The sequence below is a fragment of the Bidens hawaiensis genome, unplaced genomic scaffold, assembly GCF_021521415.1.
Source record: "Bidens hawaiensis isolate Kalapana, Puna unplaced genomic scaffold, B.hawaiensis_p1.1 tig00016042_1, whole genome shotgun sequence".
Taxonomy (NCBI): domain Eukaryota; kingdom Viridiplantae; phylum Streptophyta; class Magnoliopsida; order Asterales; family Asteraceae; genus Bidens; species Bidens hawaiensis.
This window is the reverse complement of record NW_027492455.1, coordinates 324,141-351,772: the sequence shown is the minus strand read 5'-3', so window position 1 is coordinate 351,772 and position 27,632 is coordinate 324,141. Positions and strand designations below refer to the sequence as shown.

The 27,632-nt window shown below is 30.8% G+C and overlaps 3 protein-coding genes and 1 pseudogene across 3 annotated transcripts; 2 read left to right on the top strand and 2 right to left on the bottom strand.

Annotated features, from left to right (window-relative positions):
- The first annotated feature begins 95 nt into the window (after positions 1-95).
- Positions 96-3,272, top strand: LOC143550472 (LRR receptor-like serine/threonine-protein kinase FLS2; annotated as a pseudogene).
- A 5,508-nt stretch (positions 3,273-8,780) lies between these two features.
- LOC143550458 (tobamovirus multiplication protein 1-like) lies at positions 8,781-13,051 on the bottom strand. Its single transcript, XM_077041097.1, has 13 exons — positions 12,737-13,051; positions 12,149-12,199; positions 11,288-11,321; positions 11,105-11,191; positions 10,965-11,016; positions 10,668-10,833; positions 10,465-10,560; positions 10,329-10,389; positions 10,091-10,155; positions 9,937-10,011; positions 9,779-9,838; positions 9,127-9,318; positions 8,781-9,019 (listed from the first exon to the last, which is right to left on the bottom strand). Exons 1-13 carry the CDS (start codon positions 12,872-12,874, stop codon positions 8,996-8,998), a joined length of 1,101 nt encoding a protein of 366 aa, XP_076897212.1. The 5' UTR covers positions 12,875-13,051; the 3' UTR covers positions 8,781-8,995.
- Positions 13,052-21,111: 8,060 nt separating this feature from the next.
- LOC143550471 (uncharacterized) lies at positions 21,112-21,579 on the bottom strand. The gene has a single exon (XM_077041109.1). It carries the CDS (start codon positions 21,471-21,473, stop codon positions 21,201-21,203), a length of 273 nt encoding a protein of 90 aa, XP_076897224.1. The 5' UTR covers positions 21,474-21,579; the 3' UTR covers positions 21,112-21,200.
- An 882-nt stretch (positions 21,580-22,461) lies between these two features.
- On the top strand, positions 22,462-22,875 carry LOC143550456 (protein AGENET DOMAIN (AGD)-CONTAINING P1-like). Its single transcript, XM_077041096.1, has 2 exons — positions 22,462-22,610; positions 22,674-22,875. Exons 1-2 carry the CDS (start codon positions 22,462-22,464, stop codon positions 22,873-22,875), a joined length of 351 nt encoding a protein of 116 aa, XP_076897211.1.
- Positions 22,876-27,632: the final 4,757 nt, after the last annotated feature.

The window sequence follows — 27,632 nt, the reverse complement described above, 5'->3', positions numbered from 1 at the left end:
GTTTTGATTTGACACATGAAGAAAAATCTTTTCTTCTAAATTCAACTATATAAAAAACCAGCTTCAACGTATGCTCATCAGTCATCATCACTTCAATGGGGTTCAAAATCCTTATCCTTTTAGCTTTCTTGGTGCTTGGTGTTCAGTCCATCTTGGAAGTTGATGAAGCAAATGCTTTGAAACACTTTAAATATTCAATCACAGACGACCTGACTGGTGCACTCCTGAACTGGGATTCTGAATCCACTCACCACTGCAACTGGACTGGAATCCAATGCCATAATATCACCAAACGTGTCATTTCTATTTCAGTTCCACAAGCATACCTCAAAGGCCAAATCTCTCCCTTTCTTGGAAACCTTTCCGGCCTCCAATTTTTAAATTTAACTAATAATTCATTCACTGGCAACATTCCATTCCAGTTGGCAAACTGCAAACAGCTCTCCGCATTGTCCCTATCCACCAATTTTCTCTCTGGCCCAATACCCTCTGAACTGGGGAGACTCCAGAAACTGCAATTACTAGACGCGGGAAACAATTCCATTACTGGAATTATTCCAGATAGCTTGTGTAATTGCACTTCTTTGCTATATCTTATACTTGATACCAATAAACTTAACGGTAAAATTCCAGACAGAATCGGTGATTTGACCAATCTTCTGATTCTTGAAGTCTATAATAACAATTTAGAAGGTTCTATTCTGACTTCGATTTGTCAAATTAAAGAGCTCCAAGTTCTCGCTATTAGTCAAAACCAACTTTCTGGTATCATTCCTAAAGAGATTGGGAATTTGTCTAAATTACATATCTTTACTTGAGGCAAAATTCCCTCTCTGGTGAAATCCCAGCATCAATAACCAGATTATTCAATTTAATAGATTTGTTAGTTGGTGATAATCCTATAAAGGGGTCTATTCCTATTAGCATCACAAATTGTACAAAGATACATTTTTTTGATTTGGCTGGAAATAGGATTGTTGGAGAAATTCCTCAGGGTTTTGGAAAGTTTTCAAATCTTACAAGTTTTAGTATCGGCCGCAACAAGTTGTCTGGAAAAATCCCGGATGATCTCTTTAATTGCACAAGTCTTGTGCTTTTGTATACGGCACATAACAATCTTACAGGGATGTTGAAACCAGGAATTGGAAGACTTTCTAAACTCAAAACCCTGAAAGTTCTTGACAATTTCTTTTTCGGGCCAATCCCACAAGAAATTGGCAACTTGACTACTTTGATGATGTTAGATCTCGGGCAAAACCTATTTTCAGGCACCATTCCTGTAGAAATCTCAAAAATTTCTTCTCTTCAAAGACTTTATATTGGTAATAATAACCTAGAAGGTCGGATTCCTGATAGAATTGTTGAGCTTAAACAGCTGACTGAACTCTACCTGATGAACAACAGATTGGTGGGTTCAATTCTAAAATCTGTTTCAAAGCTCGAAATGCTCTCTCGGTTGAATCTCAGTGGAAACATGTTTAATGGGTCAATTGGGGACAGTATGACAAAACTTAATCGGTTGATTTGGATAGATCTCTCCCACAACTTTCTTACTGGATCAATTTCAGGGCAAGTGATTTTAAGTATAAAAAATATGCAGATATATCTCAATTTCTCAAACAATTTCATTACAGGAAACATCCCAAGTGAGTTGGGGAAGATGGAGATGGTGCAAGCCATTGATATCTCAAACAATAATTTGTCAGGAGGCATTCCCGTAACAATTCAAAACTGCAGAAACCTGCAGAATCTTGATTTGTCAGGAAACCAACTTTCCGGTAGCGTCCCTGATGAAATATTCCCTACTCTTGCCGTTCTTTCCAACATAAATTTTTCAAGAAATCAGTTGGAAGGAGAAATACCAGAAAGCATGGCGAATCTGACACTTCTTGCTTCAGTTGATCTTTCCCAGAACAAATTCAATGGCACGATTCCTGAAAATTTTGGCAACAATTTGGCTTTAAAACACCTAAATCTCTCGTTCAATCACCTTGAGGGACGTGTCCCTGATACTAGACTTTTTAAAAACTCTAGTGCAGTTGGGTTGCTTGGAAACCCTTCACTTTGTGTTGCCAACGACACCAAATCATGCGCCTTCTTGACGCAATCAAATCGTTCACATCGAATATCTAGAAAAGACGTAATTCTTGCAATAGGCGGATCTCTAGCTTTGATTCTTTTATTATTTTTGGCAGTTTTATGTTATTGTTGTGCTCAAAAAACAAAAGTCAAATCTGGAGACCACGAACTAGAATTCACCCGAGGGTGTACTCTGAAAAGATTTGACAGAAAAGAACTAGAAGATGCTACTGATGGATTCAATGAAAATAACATTATCGGTACAAGCAGCTTAAGCACAGTGTACAAGGGTACACTAATAGATGGAAGGATGATAGCAATAAAAAATCTGAATTTCAGAGAGTTTTCAGCCGAATCCGATAAGAGCTTCTACAAAGAAATGAGCACATTAGCAAAATTGAGGCATAGAAATATGGTGAAAGTGGTTGGTTATGCCTGGGAGAGTGGGAAACTAAAGGCTTTGGTTCTTGAATACATGGCAAACGGAAATCTAGACAAGGTTATACATGATTCTATGATTGATCGGTCAAGATGGGGTCTGTCTATGAGAGTTGATGTTTTGATTTCAGTTTCTAGAGGACTTGTTTATTTACATTCTGGATATGATTTCCCTATAGTTCACTGTGATTTAAAGCCGTCAAATATTCTTCTGGATGAAAAATGGGATGCTCATGTTAGTGATTTTGGGACGGCTCGGATTCTAGGAGTTCAACAGTTTGATGGAAGCAGTGTTTCTTCTGCATCAGCATTTCAAGGCACCATTGGTTACTTGGCACCAGGTAATGCATCACCAACTCTCTTTTAGATAGCATTTGACCTAAAAGGTCACACTAATTCATTTCTGCTTTCTACCAGAGTTTGCATATATGAGAAAAGTGACAACAAAAGTGGATGTATTCAGCTTTGGTGTCATAATAATGGAGTTTATCACAAGAAAACGACCAACAGGACTCTCCGAAGAGGATGGAATCCAAATGACTTTGCCACAGTTGGTAGAACAAGTGCTTTCAAACGGAACGAATGAGGTGATTGAAATTGAGGAACCTGATTTGGTTTCTGATTTCTCCACAAAACACGGTGTTGTGGAGCAGATTCTTCAGTTAGCTGTTTCCTGCACTCGAGCGGATCCAGACGTTCGCCCAGACATGAACGAGATCTTATCTTCACTTACTAAGACCAGCAAGAAAGTTTAGTTAGGGTTTTTAATTATTTGAAACCAGTAACTCATCTTTGTCATGAGTTTTTAATAGCAAGTTTCATTTCAAGATGCTAGCAGTTTTATAGTATTCTAGTTTAACTCTTTCTGTTTAGTAACTTTATACCCTCTCTTTGACTTCGTATATTTGTTTCCAATAAGTATAATGCATGATATATATATATATATATATATATATATATATATATATATATATATATAGAGGGAGGGAGGTTATAATAAAAAGTAATATTTTTCTAAAAAGTGTAGGAATAGATTTGCACCATTACATTAAGATGTTCAACTAAGGGTAAGATGGTAATCTTTGTTTTTTTGCTTATTATGGAATGTAAATATTTAAATTAATATTCATGCCTATTTTGTTGCTAGTTAATAGATTATTAAAACTAAAACTCTTCTAACCCCACACTTAAACAAAACATTTAAAACTCATCCGACACCATAAACAAACAACAAATCTAATTAACCAACACAAAAAAAAACCAACCTTACCCTATAAACAAACAACAAATCCGGTTAACCAACACACACACACATAAAAAAATCTTACCTTTATACCACAACACAAACAACACACCACACTTTAAAAACACCCAAAATTAACACGTTGTTGAATTAACACCCGGATAACAAAAAAACCCTACTCGTATACCACAACACACCACAACAATAACACACTGTTGAATCCAACCAAAACAGCAGACACATTCTTCGTGGAGTGTGTTTTCCGGTGAGAGTCGTCGAAGTATATGTAAACACCAACTTAAAACACACAAACATTCAAACTGCAAATTGAAAAAAAAAATGAAACCCTAGGATTTGGGGGTTTCACAATACAACAATTAAAACACAAAAACACGCCTTGTTTCTTAATCAAAACGGAACGAGCCTTCAGAGGTGACTTCTTCTCCATTACATCCAATTAGAAACACATCATATACAAGGCCATTAATTAAACGGACTTCTAATAGCCGCCATTGAAAATAAAAACACACAACACACTAATATTAGTCAACCTCAATTCAGTCAACCTTCCATCTTTTAATCTTGACCATTAACTACCAAGATCTAACCATCCAGATTACTTCCTACACTTTTTAGACACACCCATCTTCTTAGGATAAGCCCCTACTATATATATATATATATATATATATGGGATGGATATTTGATAATGAGTTGTAAGAACTTTAAGAACTTAATATGAACCACACATTTAATTAAATGAGTATAGAATATGTGACTGGGAATAAATTTGATTAAAAAATAAATCAGGAGAGAGAATAAAGACTTTTTTATGATTACACAAGTTTAAATGTTGGTTACATGTGTGTAAAAGTCGATTCGGTGCGTAAAAAATAATGTAATTTTTTTACGTTACCTACAATTACATATTACATGTGTAAAAGAATTCAAAAAAATTGTTACGTTGAGTTCTTTCGAGTTCTTAAAACTCAAAGTGTTCTCAAAATAAATCAACCTATATATATCTATAATATATATAAACGAAAGTTCAAAAATCATACGTGTCGCGATGTGGTCGCTCCCCTCATTTATGAAAGCCACCAGAGTGCTTGATTTTTAAATGAATGCTTATCATGCATCTGACCCGAATTCACGGGTATGAGTCTTACCAAACCCTGATAGTCCTTAAACGGGTTATAACATCTCATTATATTAAAAATTAATCTCACCAAATATTTGCCAATGAAATTCCTAATTTATAGGGATATACTAAAAATTAATATCTGATTTTTTTAAAAAAAGATATTATTTATAACTAAGAAACAATTTTATATTAAAAGAAAGGAAGCGGGTCATGGATCTCACCAAACTCATATAACTTTTAAACCGAGTTATAACATCTAATTTATTTGTGAAACCATTTTCATCATCAAATCCTACGTATATAATTATTAACTTCATTACAATAAATAATCAAATATATATATATATAGAGAGAGAGAGAGAGAGAGAATACAATAATACTTTAACGTACAATAGGTATATATATATATAGAGAGAGAGAGAGAGCGAATACCCTATATTCACGAAATCGATCCATGAAATCACATCCAAACATCTCAGAATCATCAGCACATATCTAATCAATCATTGGTTCACTGAAAAAACAGTTTTGGATCGTTAATCAATCAAGTTTTTACTTTTTTTCACGAAAACCATTTTTGAGTGTTTTAGGTTTTTGGCTGAGCATTTTAAATTTTGGCTGAGTGTTTTAGAATTTTTTGCCTTTGAGCGTTTTTGTTTTTGCCTTTGAGCGTTTTTGTTTTTACCTTTGAGCGTCTCGCGTACTCATCATACGTTAAGCAATTATTGTACAGTAACCTCATCCTATATATATATATATATATATATATATATATATAACTAGCACATGTTTGTCATCAGATTACTGCACAGCTTGCAATTACAACAACTATTTACTAGTCAACTACATTTAACAAATTAATTGACAAGTTGAGTAATCATGAAAGTAGCATATATTATTCATTAGGTTAGTTACTCGTATAGCACACAGATTAGAATAAGTTTTTTTTAAATAATAACATAATGTGAAATAAAAAAAATGTATCACATATATAAAGATATATTATACGGTAAAAAAATAACACATTACGCAATTTGGAAATAAAATGTTAGAAAAATTCATAAATCATAAATTATTTAATTGTTATTTTCTATATCAAAACTTAGTTGTAAATGACTACTTTTTTAAACCAATTCGTGGACCAAAACTCATTCTAATCTTAAACTATTTTGACATGAACAATGTTTGATACTTTAACCAGTTAAAGAAAGTCATCGTTTCGTATTGGTTACTTATAAAAATCTAATATTAATAACTAATGCAATATATTTTATATTAAAAAATTAACATATTAATGATGGTATTAATTCTTTTAAATTAGGATGGAATTAATAAAAATTTAAAATGAAATACTAAAAAGAGAAATGTACTTAATATGAGAGAGAAGAGGAAAATTTTTGTAAGGATCAACATAGTGATGACATGTGACATTTATAAAGCTTTATTTATTAAATAGTATAGGTTAGCTACTCGTGTACACACGGGTTAGAATAAGTAAATTAGTTAAATAATATAACAATGTGAAATACAAAATATGCTCAAAAGATATAAAGATATATTATATGATAGAATAAATTACAGATTACACAATATAGAAATAAAAAGTTGTTAGAAAATTCATAAATCTCTAAATATTTCTTTATACATAATATTTTTAGTTTTATTTGTAATTTTACTTTCTATATCAAAACTTAGTAGTTCCATATTTTTCTGTTTTTAACTCTAGATAATGTAACACATAACTACTGACCATGAGTTAAAATAAATTGTCTCGAAAACAAACTTAGCATCTATAATAATTGAGCTTGTCTTTTATTAATCTTCATTTGCAAAACAAAAATAAAGTGAATCATTCTTTGAAATTAATCATTTTATCTAAAGGTATATGATTTTTTTAAGAATAAAAGTGTGAGTTCCAATATTAATTCTGAATATGATTTCGGCTTCTATAACACAGGTATCATACTGTACTTTCACATATAGTTTAGTTTCATTGCATAGACCAATTTGCTAGTTTATATTTTAAGCAATATCAGCTTTTAGGACCAACCTATAACTTTACAACCTTATATTTTGAGGTCATTTAAAACATCAAGAAACTAATATTTTCTTTTACGAATCATTTTCTGTCTGATCTGAAGAATGGTAATATTTTTCATCTCCCAGAAACAGATAGCAAACGTTTGCTGATTTTTAAGGTCGGCCTCATTTTTTGGTGCAAGTATAACTCGCTCAATATAAAATTTATATTTTTGAAGTCTTCAATAATATAAGGATATACAAAGTCAATTTATCTATGATTAATAGTGTGCTAATGTCTAACATTTGTATTCCAAATTTAAGAAGTTGTCTTATCCACCCGAAAACCAAAACATGTAGTCCAGTGTTTATATTTTTGTGGATTTTTAAGATAATAAACTTAACATAAATGATAGGTTAATTAAGTAGTCAATTAAAAAAAGTTGTAAATAGTTACTTTTTAAACCAACCCGTGGACCAAAACTCATTAAAATCATAAAATGTTTTGACCCGAACCATATTTGATACTTTAACCGGTTAAAAAAACCCGTCTGTTTAAGTTAACATAAACACTAAGAATACATCAATAGAGAATTTGTCTTTCCAAGGTTGAAACAAAAAGACTTGTAACTTAGTAAATAATCATATATATTTAATAATTTAAATATTTATATAAAACAAAATAATATATTTATGTTGGTATTAAAATTTTTAAATCAAGAAATATTCTCAGTTAGGAGTATTATCGGCCAATGACATTAAGTTGTGATTATTAAAATCCTGTCTTGTTTTTTCTAGTTTCGTTTTGCTTGGGTTTCAGTTTATTCTATTTAATTTTCTTTTCGAATCTGGTTATGGTTTCGCTTAGGTTTGGTTCAGTTTTTTTGTTTTGTTTCGGTCCGGTTTGGGTTTTTTCGGTTCTGGTGTTAGTTACGCATTCGATGTCAAGTTATGCACGTATCAAGTTGCGTTACGCGTGTATCAACATTTTAATTTTCCTTTGGTACTGAATTTCTCACCTGGTGCGTTACGCGTGTATCAACATTTTTTCCGATATCCCATTACTCGTATACTGACTTTGGGTTGTGTCTGGTGCCGATAATAAAATGAACACCATAATATGGTTTGGTTTTTACAATAAACGAGATAATAAAATAAACACCATAAAAAATTACAAGAAAAAAAAAGTGGCTTTTAGTTCTTTGTTGTAATACAAAATAAGTTTAATTGAAATATCAAGTATATACAAAATATTATTAGGCTCACCGATATGGTTCATGAATGGCCATCAAGGGTGTCATTTAAACACCGCGCCACCCCTTTTCTTTCCCTTTTCTTTCATGCGTTACGAGACCAGAATGAGCGTGGTCAATTGGTCATGCTCATACGTTGAACGGTGGGTGGCCCCGCACCCAATCAACTTTACGTTGTTTTATTTCTCTTTCTTTTTTTGTTATTAAATAAAATGAAACGGTGAAGAATAATGAGAATGAACCATAATATGGGTTGAATAATGCGGTTTAATGGAAGAAAAGTTGATCTGACACTGAAGTGACACAGACATGATGAATGAGAAAAAATGATGAAAATAAACCATAACACACATGATCTTAATGCCAACTTTATTTACCATACAATTAATCATACAAGATACAACCATCATATGTATGACATAAAACTTGTAACATCTATGAACTAAATGATCCATGTCAGATTAAATTGTTTCGTTTGGCGTCTGCTTCCGGATCAGATTTCTGTCTAGTAACATGTCAGATTAAAATCTGTAATATTTGTAATACTAATACTAATACTAATGCGGACCGAAACTCAAATACTAACATGTCAGAACATGATTTTATTCAAAACCAAATATTAGACAATTGGAGGCAATATGCATACATTCAAATACTAAGCTTAAATGAAAAAAAAATAAAAAATATAATAAAAAACAGATTTAAGGAGGAAAAAAGAAGATTGGTGGTATATACAAGTACCTAAACTAAACTAGCAAAATCAAAATACCAATTATGGGCTGCACTCCTGAGTTGTTAATTGTATTTGCTGAACTGCAGTCATATAAGGGTTGCCCTTGATACCTGTGGTTATAAAATATATAATATATATTACCAATTAATTCAAAAAAGTTTTAGAAATTTATCTATAATCTATAAATAATAATACACAAATAGGATAAAAAAAGTACCTGATTTTGTGCAGTGGCAATAGTAGTCCAATGCTGCTGCGGTTCGGTTGCAGGTGGATAATCACTGACAAATGCAAGTGTTCTTGCTTCTTCGGGTACATTAGTTGCAACCGATGGCGGAAGTTCTCTCATTATCCATAATACAATAGCTGAAGGTATAGACGAGCCTGCACAAACATGCATTAAATATGACTACAAAGTTATGTTCGGGTGCTAAACGGGTCAGGTTCGGGTCAACCCGGCGGGTTTAGGGGTTGACCCGTTTAACCCATTTATTTTTTATTTTATTTTTTTTAATGTTTTTATATGCAATAAATTGAATCAGTTATGCCAAAATCTAAATACTTGAAATTGACAAAATATTTCATGATTAAAATTTAAAATGTAATTACTTTATGCAAATTTATATTTTTTTTTTGTTGCAAAAATGTGTGAATTTGAAGTATTAATATGTAAAAATTAGAATTAAAATTTTCGGGTCAAACGGGTCGTGTTCGGGTCAACTCGGGCAAATGCAGGCCGTGTTTGGGTTCACATGTCTTGCATGACTTTTGGGTCCGGGTCGTGTTCGGATTCGTGTCGGGTTTGACCCATCAGCACGCGAACACAGCCAGTTTAACACCCCTAACTATTACAATAATAATAATCAAACTTTTGAATATGTCATGACATAGATCCCTTTAATGCTCCGCCAATCACAATGATACAGCACCTGTAAAAAATGAAACGGGCCAGCCCAGCCCGGTAAGGAAACACTGAGAAACATGAATTCAGTGACAAAGTAGAATAAAGTAAGCAAAAAGTATATACCGGTATATTTGTGAAAAACGCAACAGCCGAACTTGAGGTGAAGCAAATAACCGAAACTGAGGCAAGTCCAGCAACCTGCAAAAAAATAAATTAAATCTAATATATGCCACATGGCCCACATCAGCATTCCGTATTCAAGACATGAATAAATTACCTTCCACATTTCGGAAGACGTCCTCTCTGATCGCACTTTACTCATTTTTGAGACCAACACATATCCTGTTTGTAATATAAATGAAAATCATTTCAAAGCTGATAATTGCAAGTTTGCAACAAAAAAAATGTAAAAGAAAGACCAAACCAAGAATATTAAAAAAATATGTCGTTTTAGACCTTAAAGCTAAAACGAAAGTTAAAAACCAATAATATTAGCAGGTACCAAAGATGCTGACCGTAGCACGCTAGAGCACCTCCTAATAAAAGCATTGCAACAGCAAAAGTATCTACATACACCTGCAAGACGTACATATATACACATATTATTAAATTGCTTTGTAAAACATAAAACTGAATATCAATAACTCGTACCCGTGCCACAACTGACGAATCGATAGGATTCTTTCCCAGACCGATCCATATAAGCACAGCCGATGCCAGCATTAACACAAGTATTAACAGAGTCACCTGTTACAAGAATTATGAATATTATCATCAATATATTATAATATATATTATAATATGCATATTAATAATAAATATATAAAATAAAATAGATTGATAAATTAGTATACCAATATCACAGCTTGTTGACGGCTGCCAACAGGGAATACACGAAAAGAGCAACATCTTCTTAGAGTGTTAATTTTCAAATTAGGCTTATATGATTTCTCTATCAAAGATTCACGAGGACTACCGTCATCCTCGTCTTCATCATTTGCCTGATGACAAAGGTCAACCCTGTAAAACAGTAAAAGTCAACCCTAAAATTAATTACATTGTATATACGAATGTAATAAGTTATGTCAGTATCATATATATGCAACATGTTGTATATGACATAATGGCATATAACTTAAGATGAAACATACCAGAAAGATAGAAGAAGTAGAAATGCTGCAAGAAACAGAATCTTGGGCAATGCTGCAAAAACAAAAAAAATAAAAATAAAAAATAATAATAATAATCCAAGTGCATAACCGTGTAACACACAAGAGAGAAAGAGGTATACCCATAACAACAAAACCGCATGAGTTTGACCAGCATATCCAGTTCTTACAAGCAGCAACAAGAGTTAGTATAAAATAAATACCATAGCCTGCCAATAAGGTAAAAGAAAACAACCAACGCCATTTACGACATAAAGAAACTCAAATATCTAAAAAGGTACTAAGAAAAAATTCCAAAATCCTACCGGTGTTGGAAGAACCGATCATTAGATGAAAGACCTGCGATTCGATTTTAAATGAATTAGTACAAGTTAAATATAGGGATAACTTTATACAATAGCAAGCGAGTGCCGTACTAAAGTCAAGCTCAAGCACAGTGTATTTTGCTCCTTTAAAGTCATTTAACTTTCATTAGGTGTTCCAATACTATGTAACTTTTATATATATGTTTAAAAGCCTTAAAATTTAGCAAGGCAAATGAAACATTTATGAATATTAATTACAATTTTGTGATTATTTTCCAGTTTGACTTCACATTTAACAAAAAAAAATGGCTACTATTAGGTGAAGTTTTTCTTTTAATATATATATACATATATATGGGAAAAGTGAATACGGTATTGTCACACACTTAAGCTTAGATGCTAAACTTTTCAAAACGACCCTGTTTTGGTTAAATTTTGATGTTGAAAGTAAAATTAGGAAAAATAGCATATATATATAATCGACTAAAATAAGGTAGTTTTGATGTAAATTAACCAACACAAAGTTAAGCGACTTCGCTTCTAAGCTTAGGTGTGTGACAACTGACAGTACTTATTTGGGAATAATGAATATGGTACTTCTTGGAACATATAATATTTAGTGTTTTAGGAACAAGCCCACGAGCCGGTTTAGCTCTATATATTATAACTCTATATCGAATGGAAATCAATCTAACATTTTACCATCTTACAATATACAGAGCTAAACCGGGCCCATAACTCGAACCTAAAACCCTAAATACTATAGGTTCCTATAAGTATCATATTCACTATCCCCTAATATGTTCAAATTTGAATGTATAACTAAAAGCAGTATAATGTAACATAATATCTGCAACTTACTTTCTGGCGAGTCCAGCCCCTTTGCGGATTCCTGGAATGAATTCTTATTAACTGACACACAAGGTATCAAAATATCACATGTTAATAACACTAAACAAATATATCATGCCAACACTGTTGTAAAAATCCCAACCAAGCGCCGATTAATCCCCGATTATCGCTAGTCGCCACCCCACCGATTTGTTGCCGATTAATCCCCATTTGTCCAAAATCGGTCAAAATTATATTTAAAAATTTACATATGAATTCCAATCCGATTAATCCCGACTAATCCCTACTATTCCCGGTTAATCTCTGGTCCCTACCCCACCGCCCGACTAGCGCCTAGCGATTTCTACAACTCGTACGCAATTCCAAACCAAAGTATATCTAACAAAAATCAAGAATCAGGGTTCAAACTTCAAACACAATGCACAAACAATTAATACCCAATTTCACATTCATTTCCAAAACCAAAATAATTTATTGCAAATTAACATTTGACATTTGATTTAAATAATTAATTATCAAACTAACAAGTAACAACCCAATTTTAAAAACTGAAAAAACATAAATAATAAACTTGTAATTAATAATAATAATAATAACCTGATAGAATGCAAGGATTGCAATAACACCATCAACAAAAGCAAGAATAATATTAACAGCAACCAAAGCCTTTGAATAACACCCACTACTCCCAACCACCATCATCTCACTCCTTAAACATGTGCCTCCCATTTCCATCTAATACATAGATATATCATATATGTCTACATATATATATATATATATATATATGTATGTGTATTTAACTGTGTAACTGTGTATGTGGGTGTGTGTTATTAGGGTTTGTAAAGGGAAAGCTTATGTGTAATTCAATGGCGGATCTGGTTCAAGATAATTTGACCTTAGACTTATATTATTATTATTATTATTATTACTTAGCTGTCTTTATAAAATGTCTTTGGCTATATGTGTACACGTGTGTAAGATTGTGACGCTGTCCGTACCCGGTTTTGTGACACAAACCGGTTCATGGGTTTCTTTTTACTACTTTTGGGGATTGGATGGTTTAACGGATTTGGTATTTTTAAGAATATTCTAGTTAGGTTGTTTGAGTTTGAGTAAGACTTGTCTGGTTTCATAAGTTACATTGGAATGGAATAATAATAATGTTTTTTCTTGGGTTGTAAACTTGTAATCATGTTATAGTTTGTTTGTTTATTTGTTTTTAATTTTGTGGTTTATATTAAACCGTATGTAGTCATAAAGCCTTACCTCTAGACGTTATGCATCACGTGGCGCCCAGTCAGAGTTGTGGTTTTTTTACAAAAATAGGGTGTAGTCATAAAGCCTTAACTTTGTTATTTGTTTTTTTTTAATTTCGTGCCTTCCACCAGTGTTATACACAAAACGCTCAAAAAAATTTACCCCAAAACGCCGCGCGGGGGGGGGGGGGGGGGGGGGGGCATGGGTTTCTTTTTACTACTTTTGGGGATTGGATGGTTTAACGGATTTGGTATTTTTAAGAATATTCTAGTTAGGTTGTTTGAGTTTGAGTAAGACTTGTCTGGTTTCATAAGTTACATTGGAATGGAATAATAATAATGTTTTTTCTTGGGTTGTAAACTTGTAATCATGTTATAGTTTGTTTGTTTATTTGTTTTTAATTTTGTGGTTTATATTAAACCGTATGTAGTCATAAAGCCTTACCTCTAGACGTTATGCATCACGTGGCGCCCAGTCAGAGTTGTGGTTTTTTTACAAAAATAGGGTGTAGTCATAAAGCCTTAACTTTGTTATTTGTTTTTTTTTAATTTCGTGCCTTCCACCAGTGTTATACACAAAACGCTCAAAAAAATTTACCCCAAAACGCCGCGCGGGGGGGGGGGGGGGGGGGGGGGGCTTCCGGCGTTATAGTCCAAAAAGTCGGGCATAAAGCCCCACTACGCTTGGTCTTAGTGCTATTTATTTTACATAGTTAAATTCCACCTCTTGTGATTTAAGTTAGGCTTTGTGTAAGGTTTTCAGTTCGAATCTCAAGCTCACTCGGGGTTTTCGTCTCGTGTGTTATGCTAGAGAGTTCTGCTCTTGTGACGGCGCAACGACTGTCAAGTATCGGCCGACAGTATAGTTTTCGGGGAAATGCTCAAACAAAACTCTGAAGTCAATGTGGATCCGGTTAAAACAACGTATTCTGGTCAGAGTGGAGTAACGAGGTTTTCCTAATTTGAAGAGTGCGATAGCCTAAATACAATAAAGTCGTCGTTATATAAAAAAATTATTTTACATATAGTTTGTGATCATGTACTATTTAATTATTTGTTGTATCTTTGTTTCAAATTATAAAATGATGTTTTATCATGTCCTAAAATAGTCGTCAAGTATCCAAAAATAGAATTATAATTTACTAGTTTTCCTTTACTATTTGAAATAAAGTATTATCAACGTAGATTTGATGGATCTTTTTTTTTAAACAAGATTTTTTAATACCTAAAAGTCCACCTTAAATAAGAAAAAATAAATGGTTCTGGTTATTTTAGAAAAGTTTCAAAACAAAATGTTTTAGAAAAAATGTCTTTTAAAATAATAGTGATAGAAAAAGATAAAATATGACAAAAAGAAAAAGAAAAACAAAACTTGTCTTTACAATATGATATAAAATTTGAAGAAGTGGTACGTTTAATAAAAGTAAAAGAAAGGGTAGCTATAGTTGGCAAAACCTTTATTGTAACTCATTAACTACTTATTCCGTATCTTAAGTCAGTTATTCTTTACATATGTGACAAATTGAACCATTTGTCCTTAATATTAATCAATAACATGAATCATCGTAATGTTAAGAATCTGTCACTGTTTTCGTCCATTCCCGTAACTGACTTTGTGGATGATGGGTTCTTGGAAAAGAATTCATTAAAAAGATTTTTCATTTCAAGGCTAATGACTTTATTTTTGTGTAATTTTTATATTTTACCCTCCAGGATAAGTGGTACTTTAACCAGACTTTTAACAGAAAAACTACACATTAGTAAGTAGAAATGGAAAGAAGGAAAACCATAAAAAAAATCATTAATACAAAAGGGTGATCGGTGTAATTAATGAAGATTAAGGATGAAAGTTACATTTGTTATATTTGAAAAGGACAAAAGGTGTAATTTACTATAGTATTTGCATTTCTTAAATTACTTATAATAATCTAACTATACTATTAAAACAAAAGACTTTAAGTCAACTTGACATATTCTTATTGATTGTTTCTTAAAGTTTCTATGTATATTTAGCACTTCTCTAATTTCCATATGAATAAAATAAATCAAAAATAAATTAGAATTATATACAATCAATTCTCTTTAATCTCTTTAATGATTCAAATGCAATTTATAATTATTAATATCAATTTCTATTATTTATATTATTCTGTATACACCGGTCATAGTTTAACCTAAAAACCCAAATCAATTATCTCCTCTTTCACGCATCCATCATCTTCCACGGATCTCTACATTCAATTCATCTATCTGGCAAATTCACCGTCCACCATCGATGAAGTTGTTCACCAGCCGGACGTTTTATCTACAACATATCGGCCTACCTATGACTGTCTTCACAATCCATCAACGTTACTACCGGTCAATTAAAATAATCAGGTTTTATTTTTTGTATTTTGATTTAGTTGAAACTATATTCTTTTTTTTATTTCATACAGGTCAACGTTACTACGGATTTAAGTTTACTATAATTGGTTTTAATTATAGATTTATGAAATTTGACTCATTGACTGATTAAAAATATAACCATTGGAGTATAAATTGAGATCTGTAATCAATTTGTGTATATTAAGAAAAATCAACCATTTTATTAAGGATTACTAACTTATTTTTGCACAACTTATATCAATTACTTAATTGTTCAATTACTTATTAATTATATTATGTTGACTATTTTTATAAATTTCAACCATGTGATTAAGGATTTTAATATATCATAATTTGTTATAATTTTAGATGTATTAATGTTAATAATTAAATTAGTAACTTATTTTTCTACATTAATAACTTAATTTTGTAGGTTGAAATATGAAGTAGATTTTAAAGATATTAATTTTAATTATTTTGTCTTTATAATATAATCTAACAAGATTACATTCAAGTATTTCAAATTTTGAAAATCCTCTAATGCAACCTACATATTTTCATCCATAATTTTAGCTAATTCAAAATCCCTAATTTTATGTTTTTAATTAATTACATTAATACATTTCTTCTTTATGCAAGTCTCCAAAATTTGAATCCTTTACTATTTATGTATAAATAGTATGACTTCCACACAAGAATTTTTACACTATCACACCATATTTAACAAAATCGTATTTGTTTGTTTGTAAGGTTTATATTTCTAGCCGTGCTTATATAAATCATTTTGTTTTTTAGTTGTTCGATTTAAAGTATAATTGTTCAAAATTTAATAGTTTGTTTATTTTTAATTTTTCACCACCAGGAAGATGGAGCCAACAAACATTACGTATTGAACCAATTGGATGTGCTTAACAACGATTGTGCCTCAAGGTTCGTATTTTGAAACTATAGCGTCTCAGGGACAATAACAAGCCCGGAGAAGATTGGTCGATAAAGATGATTTTGCAAGACGAAATGATATTGCTACATAAAAATAATTTGCTTACCATAATCCGGACTTTTACTTTTATTCCAAATTACACATTCATTAATTTTAGTATATTATTCACACAATTTTGTACTAATTATTGGATGGTGAATGTTTTTTTATTTATTGGTTAGGTTTTCACCGATTTTGTATTAATACACATTCATATGTTTTTCCGGTAAGGTTATATCTTTCTCCGGTAAGGTTTTCATTTGTTCACATAATTCAAATCTTCCATAATTGGTAATTTATTTATTATGAGATATTAATATTAATATTTAATTTTATCATTTCAGATTATTGTTCCCAACTTGATATAATGTATTGAGGATTTGTTGACAAGATGTCTTATTATTTGTTTAATGTTAATGTATATTTTTGTTATTATTCATGTATTTATTTATTTATTTTTCACAATTCATGTAATTTAATTGATTATTATATAATCCTTAGATGAAATTTAATTGATCATTCTATAAGACATTAAATTAGTTATAGTAAGATAATCAACCTTATATTGTTGTTGGTCAAATTCCAATTAAATCACTAATGTCAACGCAATTTAAAACATTATTATATTTTTCTAATATTATCATTTTTAACATTTTAAAATAATTCACATTTAATATGACATTTTAGAAACCGATTTTCACCATTCAAATTCGGATTTTCACTATTTATATGAAGTTCACAAAAATGAATTATATAGTTTGACTTTCACCGGTTATTCAAAATCCAAAATTTAACGAATTTAACCATTTCATAAATTTTCAATATTAATGTCTTAAATAAAAAAATATTTTTAATAAACATTTCTCAATATTTCAAGTTATTATGATTTTAATGTCAATTTCAACTAAATCTATTAATATATTTATTTCTACACATCAAAAATAAAATATATAATAAAATATACATTTATTTAATTCGGTTTTTATATAATACCTTTAATTTATGGTTAATATTCATAACATAGTTAAACCCTTATTTCTATTTTTTATATTTGATCATTTATTAATTATGTCTAAATTTCAAGATTCATACCTTTAGTAACACCCACATAGTTTCTATAACCTATTAAATACGGAATTTTAAAAATTAAATACAAACTTTTACAAATTGAATGTCAAAATTAATGTATAAAATAAACCCCCATTTTAATATTAAAAAAATAAAAAAAACATTTTTTACATATTAATGTCAAAATCTGACTAATTAACAAATTTGATATTAAATGTAATTATGTCAAAATTATTTATTACAATATAACTGTACTAAATATTTTTTTTGAGGTTTACAAATAATTTTTTTATTCATAAAAGTGAATTTTAGCATTGAATTTAATAGATCTAACAAAAAAGTTATTGAATGTTTCTTATACAAAAGTTAAAATAAAAACTCTTTTATAATAATTTGTATATTTATTGATTACAATTTTTATTTAATTATATGTTTTGTTCATATACAAAGCATGTATTTTTTTTCTTCATTTCAAACTCAGCAAACATTATTTGACCAATTCTCATTAAGAATATTTAAAAGATTTTGATACTTTTGAATCTTAGAAAAATTTACATTTTTTTATTTAACAATTTTATAATTATGTCTAAATGTCAAGATGCATATGCCTAAAAATACCATCAATTGACATACTGAATTTATGTACCTTAAGCATTTTGTTATTAAATCATTATTATCATATTTACTCACTTTCTGTTATTATAATATTCTATAAAATATAAAACCATTATAGTAAGAGTCAAAACATCAATCTTCGTTTTATATCAATAATAATGTATTACCAAAATTATCGTTATATTAAATGCAATTACTTAAAAAATTGATTCGTATTAATTAATTAATTATTTAATAATTGTTACACTTTTAATTATGGTATCAAAATATATCAATACCTTATTACTAACTAGAAATAAAAATTATTTGTAATTTCAACTTATATTCGTTTAAATACAATTAATTATAACGTTTCTTTAGTAGTCATCAACCATATTCATATACATCTAATTTATGTTTTAATTTGTATTTTAATCACTATTTTATTGTACAAAATGATAATTTTTATTGACCTAATATAAGTTTTGACTTCAATCAATTCTTAAGTTGACAAACATTAATTTACATTAAATCTTAAATTTTCAAACACCTAAAAATAATGAATAAAATAATTTTAACATAATTGTTAAAAAAATAGTGATTGCTAAAAATAAAACATGTTTTCTCCTTAATTTATACAATTAATTTCCGTAAAATAACCATTAGTGAACATAGAATGTTTTCTTAGTTTATTCATATTATTCTCATAATGAAAAAAACATTTTTTAATTATTTCTCTGTTTAAATTTTAACAAAATTAAATTTCTATTTTTATCACCACCAAATTAGCATGTACGAAATATGACGAAAAGTATAATCTCCTGAGTAGATGCAAGTTGTCTAAATGGGTAAAATATACAGCTACAAAGAAAACGGGTTAAACGGATACACAATGAAAGAAGCATAAAAACTAAAGAGCACACTCTATTAAAACAATATTAGATTATTATTATTATTATTATTATTATTCGATAATTGTTTAACATAATTATCCACAAGGGAGTTATAAAAAATGGATGAGAAAGTTTTGCCTAATTTCCTTAATAATATATATTAGGAATCAACTATATATCAACTATACTTGAATGAAAATTAATATGTTATTGAATATTGATTAAGACTTTATTTTGAATATCAATTAATTATAGAATTATGAAAGACTACATTTAGGTTTTAGATTGTCATAACAGTTTGTTTTGTAACATAATTTTAAAATATACTTATAAAAAGAAATGTCTTAGATAAAGTTAATCTTTTGAATCAACATTGAGATAGAAGTTTTGTTGAATCAAAATTATAAAATTGTCTGTTGATTTGGAGACTAATTTCTCTGTTTGCTTATTATTGTACTGATGATATAAGTTATAAAATATTTTAATTTTTCATTTATCTTTGTTAGTCTTTGTTAGTTTTAGTATTTGATTCAAATAATTTACGATTTCTTATAATTCATGTAAAATTATCATTTATTTATGAATACAACATTTGCATTTCATTATTTATAAATACAACAACGCCATTATAGATATACCAGATGATCTTTTGATTGATAATTCATCTGATCCTATTTCTGATCTGATTGATTTTATATATCCAGCATTATTAGAAAATTTTAATGATTTTTCATATTTCAAGAAAGGACCATATTTGCACCTTTAAATGAGGTTGTCCAAGACATTAATGACAGATTTTTGTCTTTGTTTACCGGAGAAGAAGTTGAATATCTCAGTTCTGATAGTATAGACAAGTCTGATAGTGTTGCACCTGGTTTCGATCCAACATTACACTCACCGGATTTTCTAAATGGTTTAAAGATGTCTGGTATGCCTAATCATAGATTGGTTCTAAAAGTAGGCGTGCTAATAATGTTACTAAGGAATATTGATCAGAAGAACGGTTTATGCAACGAAAGGAGATTACAAGTAATTAACTTGGGGAGACATTTTATCGAAGTAAAGGTTATTTCAAGTACTAACATTGGCTTTCGCACTTATATAACTTGTAGTGGCCTAACTCCTTCAGATAAGAAACTGCCATTCAAATTTAAACGAATACAGTTTCCTGTTGCGGTTTATTTTGCAATGACCATTAAAAAAAGTCAAGGCCAATCACTAGCAAGGGTTGGCATATACATGCGAGAATCGGTGTTTATACATGGTCAACTATATGTGGCTTTGTCACGAGTGAATAGTAGAGACGGTGTTAAAATGCTTATATCAGACAAGGAAGGTAAAATTACAAATAAAACTACAAATGTGGTTTATAAGGAACTATTTAGTAATTTATGATATTCTCATTTTGAAGTTTATCTATCTAATAATTGTAAAATGGATGTTATTTTCGTTGAAAGTTATGTTTAATAATCTTTTATTTTGTTACAGGCATTATTAACAATTATATATCATGTTGTCGTCTCCACAAGTATATATGAAATTATGTATTCCACTTTTATATTACGTGTGGATGTTATATGATTTATATTTTTTCACCCGTGAGCTTAATAACCAAGTAATTATTATGTAAACAAATCAAGAATCCAATAAATTGTTATTTGCAATTTTGCATGTAAACTTTGTTATTCTCCTTGATTACTTGTTTATTTTATTAATTTTTTTAACAAAGCTTCGAATGGTGTGTATATGTGTTGATTTTCCACCGTAAACTCCTTGATTACTTGTATATGTGTTGATTTTCCACCGTAAAGCCAGTCCCTCCAGCCTCGATTTTTCTAAACCGAACGTTAGCACGAATCAAACCGAACCAAACTGATTCGATCATAATCACCCGAACCATTTCAGAACTGACACCCGCAACAAAGGTAGAAAAAACACAACGTGGACACCAAAACCACTGCTTCACAAACCGAAAGAATCTTAAACAAAACATGATCCATGAACCATTGTCGTACATTAAACTTGGTCTTCCATTCGGGGCTCCGAAGTTTCTTCCATATCCCCTTCCGGGTCTTCCCGTGTAACCTCTTGAAAAACAAGGCAAAAAACGGTTTCTTGTCCTCCATATACGGGTCGGGTCGGGTTGTGGTCAATGTATGGATGGATGTGTACATGTGTTGTAGTATTTGTTAAGAGGTTTCAAGTGTTATTTATAGTGGTTTGGTTTTTATAGAATCTTAGGCGTAAAGGTGAAGCAAATGTAGTTGGCATGAAGAGCCGTTGAAGGTGCAAGTAATTAATTATGTGCAAATTGGGTCCATTGGGTTTTGATTAGTTTACATGTTTGGTACTTGGGTTTATGAGATTTCATGGCTTGATAGTTGATCTTGACTTGTTCATTAAGTAGTCAAATTTGACCATATTTCATATTTGTATTTCTTCGGTTTACAAGGTGCAACCATAGTTTTTGAATTATTGATATAAACCATAATATTTATTTCTCTTTTTTAAACAAAAAGTTTTTAAATCGGATATGTTGTGTGTTAATGAAATTCTTTTGAATTTTTATAGGAAAATTCCCAAAATAGTCCAAACTAAGAGAGAGAAGACCAAATTAGTCCAAAAAGAATTTTAATGACCAAACTAGTCCAATGAAACTTAATGGGAACGTGAGATTGGGAATCGTGACGTGAGTTTTCATAACCATTCACATATTGACACGTGTAAAGGTGACGTGAAAGTTACTACCAAATCTGTCTGAGCCGATAGTTTTCTAGCCAAAAGCATCTTCTGAAAAACCATGGTTTTCGAAAGAAAGTTAGGGGCCCCGTGAGTTTTCAAAAAACGACGGAATTCGCGTTTTTTTGAATTTCGTCTCCTCCGACGCATTTCAGGTGAATTTCGTCTACTTCATGAAATTCAAAAAAGTTGAAAAGAAATGATATTTTTGCAGTGAAGATTGTCTTGTCCGATGAACTTCAAGAAAGTTTAAAAAAAGCTGATAAATGTAAACAAAGTTAAAATAAAACGATGATTTACCTATGAATTTTATCTCCTCCGTTGATTTTTATAAAAAAATTTATAAATCCGAATAATGTGTATTTTAAGCTTGTTATGTTATGCATATGTTGTTCCATTTCAACAAAAATCTCTTGTAAAACAATGAAATCTAAAAGAGGTGATAGCATTGAAGTTGTTGATATGGGTTCCGGGTTTGTAGGTTCATTTTATGATGGCAACATAGTGTCACGGGTTGGGAAGAAGACCTACATCGTTCAGTTCAGTGCCCTGCTTGAAGATGATCAGTCCAGGTTTCTTTGAGAGTTTGTGACGGCCGATAAAATAAGACCAAAGCCTGCTGATGTTGTTGTTAGTGAGTTTGTTCTCGGCCAGAAGGTGGATGTTTTTGCGAACGATGGTTGGTGGGCTGGTCGAATTGCTAGCAAAATCGGGGAAACTAAGTATCTGGTCCATTTTGATAGCACCAATCAGGATATCATCTACCTGTTTGCTAACATTCGTGTTCATCAAGTTTGGGATGCTGCTAATGATGTTTGGGTGTATACCTGTGACTGAAAAATGTTTGTTGAAGTTTATGTTGTTTTGATGCATGTTATGTTTTAGTTACAACGGTTCGTGTAATGTTTTGACAACCTTTTATGTAATGTTTTAACACTAAGTTTTCAACTTAGTGTTATCAATATATTATGCTATGTTTTCATAATTTAATTTGTGTTGGGTGTGTAACTAACTATTAAGTGTTTGTAAATCAATATTATCCCAAGAAAACAACAGAATTTAACTTGATTACACCACATTTTTACATGAAAGCAAATAAGAAATACAATTCCACATTTTTTATTAGTTGATTTCCATGTAATCAACACCCTTCCGGTCTTCGTCTTTATACAATTCTCACGAAAAAGATATTTTTATACAAAAAACTGTCGGATTCAAAATATTTGTAGAAAGTCATCGGATCTTATAACATGGGCCCAATTATCACGAAAAAGATAACTTTCATATTAAAACCATCAAGACCGATTACTTTTGAAAACTCACTAACAACAACATCAGCAGGCTTTGGCCTTATTTTATCGGTCTTGTGTTTTTGAAAGCCTGCTGATGTTGTTGTTAGTGAGTTTTCAAAAGTAATCGGTCTTGTGTTTTTTTGAAAGCTTGTTGAAAGACAACACTCCTTTCAATGCAAAAAAACATGAGTTTCATATCAAAATTAATCTTTTTCTGACAACTATTCTTTTTATGCAAAAAAAGACAACTTTCAACTAAAAACCATCGAAATTAAAGATTTTCTACCAAAATCTATCTTTTCTGACAGCTCTTCTTTTTATGCAAAAAACGACGAAATTCACCCGAAATGCATCGGAGGAGACGAATTTCAAAAAAACACAAGAACGATTACTTTTGAAAACTCACGGGGCCCCTAACTTTCTTTCGAAAACCATGGTTTTTCAGAAGATGCTTTTGGCTAGAAAACTATCCGCTCAGACAAATTTGGTAGTAACTTTCACGTCACCTTTACACGTGTCAATCTGTGAATGATTATGAAAACTCACGTCACGATTCCCAATCTCATGTTCCCGATAGGTTTCATTGGACTAGTTTGGTCATTAAAATTCTTTTTGGACTAATTTGGTCTTCTCTTTCTTAGTTTGTACTATTTTGAGAATTTTCCCTTTTTTTAATCTTTGATATTTGATTGATGATTGTCAACTTATGAGGTCATTTATGCAAACTAGTTATATCTTTGGTTGCGTTTAAAAGAACATCAACTAGCTTTGATACCAACTTGATTTGATTGAGAAAACAAAATATGAGAAGATTCATTACTTTCATTATGATATGGAACATACATATACACAAGGAGAAACCAAAGCTAAACTAACAGACTAACATGTAACTTACTAATAATTAACAGTCAACTAACTATATTAACGGTCAACGTTATCAACTACACTAACACGTTGACACACTATCCAGACATAATTGATGTGTCATACAAGACGTATGACAAAGAAAAGATGTATGGATAACACAAAAACTACCTTAGTGGAGAAAATAATTTTTTGTAGGGCGAGGCTAAACGGACACTACCTAGTCCACTAACCAACTCCTACAGATTTGACTGATTTACATCGACTATACACTCGTTTATCAAGAATCTTGAGCGCTAATTAACCACTCATTTACTAGGGATGTCCTAGCGCTAAATGCATGTTTGACTATGATGTCCAAAACTAAACACCCGTTTACATAAAAATCACCTAATCTAAATGCTCGTTTACAAAAAAGTTGCCAAATTTATACATCTATATACATGTGAAACAACTGATGTTTAACCCTTTTCACTAACAAACTAACAATGTGTCAGTTTTCTAAACAAAAAGGAGACAAAATGTAATTCCTTGAAAAGACCAGGGGTATAGTGATGTTCAAAGAGGCAAAGTATGTTATGTATAACAGTTCCGCGTTTTCTTGGGTCAATGATTGCGTAAGTGGGCCAACCGCAAGCTATTGGTTCACTTCCATGAAGTTTCCTTTTTATATGACTAGAATTACAAAAACCAGATTTTAGGTGTCGAATTTAATAATTGACAAAATGGCCTTTTAAGAGTGAGGCAAATGTGTAAGGTTCAAGCATCAACAAATTTTATTATTCCTTTTAGGGTAAAGAAGAACGATGCTAATAGTTGTACATTTATTGAAATATTTTGTTTATGAAAATGATATAAGATAAAACAGAATTGGCAAATTTATTGTAAACGTTTTAACATGCATCTTTAACCGAACTTTATTTTCGAGAGATACGGTGAAAATAACATTGTTGATAAAGTACATAGGAACACACAAATGTGATATCGGAAACGTTCATAGAGCCGGCCAAGCCTACGAACACCTCTAATATTAAGGGAAGTTGACCAAAATGTTAATTTGATCAGCTAAAATAAATTAAATGTCCATTTACTAGCATTTTTATATAATGTTCCACCTTCAATCTCGTCGACCCGCATAATTTTTAATCTTTGTCTGACAAGATTTACAACCAACAAGATTCTGTCATACATCATAAAACTGTTGGGTCGATAATTTTCTTTTAAAAAATCATCAGAGACAGTATGATTTTTGTAGGCGTCCAACAAGTTTTTTTTTTGACAAATGGCATAATATTTTTGACTAAAAAATCACGTCGATTAATGATTAAAATCCCCGATTCGACGAGATTTAGGGGTAGACTCTTGAGAATAAGATGGTCAAATGGACTTTTTCTTGACTTTGATAGATCAAATAGACATTCTGATCATTTTCCATCATATTAACACTATGAAAGCAGAAATTTCACAAATAAAATACTAATGTGTTCATATTTATTAGATTGTAATAGACAGGTCATAGTTTTTCATGTATATTTTGCATCACAAATATTATATCAACTTGTAAACTTAAAATAATTTATGCTAGTATACAAAGGCAGCGTTAGTACGTATTAAATATATAGTTTTTCTATTCGGGTGCAAAACGCAAAATAAAGAGTTTCTAGACCAAACTTGTAAATTGTTCATAGTTGATAGTGATACATGTTGGTTCCTTTTATGGGATTTGTAAGCAAAAACTAAAAATGTCTTTAAACCGTTGATTAAAATGGGCCCGCAGTTGGTGGAAATAGAGCTGTTGTGAATGTGGTAGTGGGTATAAAACAGGCTGAGTCCAACGGTCAGAGTGGAAAAGCTCAGAATCTTCCGGTTGTCATCACTTTTCACTTCTTTTCTCATTATATTTTCCGCCAACATAACAAGAAAAAAATGATAGTTTCTTTACATTTTTGGGCCAACATTATTAGATATAATTTATTTGTTAAAAAAATAATAATTAAAATATATATACATATATATATAGGATGAGTATCATTACAGAACTGTTAAATTATTCAAGAACTTGAAGGAACTCTTGAAAACTAACGTTTTTTATAAAATTTTTTGTATGTTAACGTTCTTTGAGAGTAGTTTTATCATTTTCTATATCTATATCTACGATTACAATTTTGAAAGTTAGTTTTTATAACATATCCATGTTTTGTTTTACACCTATGTAAATTTGTTAGTATATAAATTTTACACATATGTAAACTTGTGATTAATATAGGTAATCAAACTTTTTTGTATAAAATATGATAATACTACTCTTAAACAATGTTAATATATAAAAAAATTAAAAAAATATTTTGTTGTTTAGAGTTCCTAAGAGTTCTTAACTTTATTAGAGTTCTTAAATGATATCAACCCTATATATATATATATATATTAGGAAAGACATTATATGTTGTACCTCCAATGTCTAAAAAAGTTATTGTACTGTTACTAGCCGGTAGATCAACAACCATCAAGTGGTTTAATGAAAGAGTTTATTAAGAGCTAGTGGACTTTTACTTGATCAGCTAGACAAGAGGGAAACGGAGCCCAACATAAAAGAAGCATAACTTGGCTATGAGTGAAATTACAAGGCTCGTAAAAGAAGTATAAAAGAAGCATAACTTGGGCTATGAGTGAAGTTACAAGGCTCATAAGTAGTAATGAATGAAAAACTGTTGACGAATCAAATCATGTGGTAGATTGCCGCAAGAGGTTTACCTCGGTTGCTGGACTTGAATTCACTCAATTAAGACTCCGGTATCATTACTAAACTTTCCCTAATTTTTAGTATTTTTAAATTCTTTCCCTATTAGTCTAACATGCGCTTTCGCGGGTTCCCAGCTCTCTAATCTGCGTGATGTACGACTCATAGGTACGTACCCCTAAAAGCCGCGCTCGCTCCGGATTTCCGGGTAGCGGCGCAGAATAGACTGGGGATGAAATCCATCCTCCACCAAGGCAGCTTCTACGTAGCGTTCCACTATCGCTTGAGCGTAGACAGTGGAGGCCATACGTATAAGGTCATCGTCACCTCCGAGATTGAGCACCGAGTACCTGTAAAACCTTGATATCATTAATTTACACGTTATTTATGTCCTTAATTACAATACTTGTTATAGGCAATACTTGCCAAATTTAATATTAGTTAGTTAAAACTTAAAAGGACCAAAAGTTTTACGGTAAATACTCAAGATTAAAATCACCATTTCCAAAATACCAAAACCCTAAACTAATATCACACACATGGATCATCTGTATAATTAAATCCAATTATTCAAGTTACTCAAGAGTTCTAACATGTTTGACGAAATGACAAGTTCAACATGTACGCAAAACTTGTCAAAATTAAGAAATCCTATGAAACCCATTATGTAATGCTTCACATATTTATTTACTAGCATATCA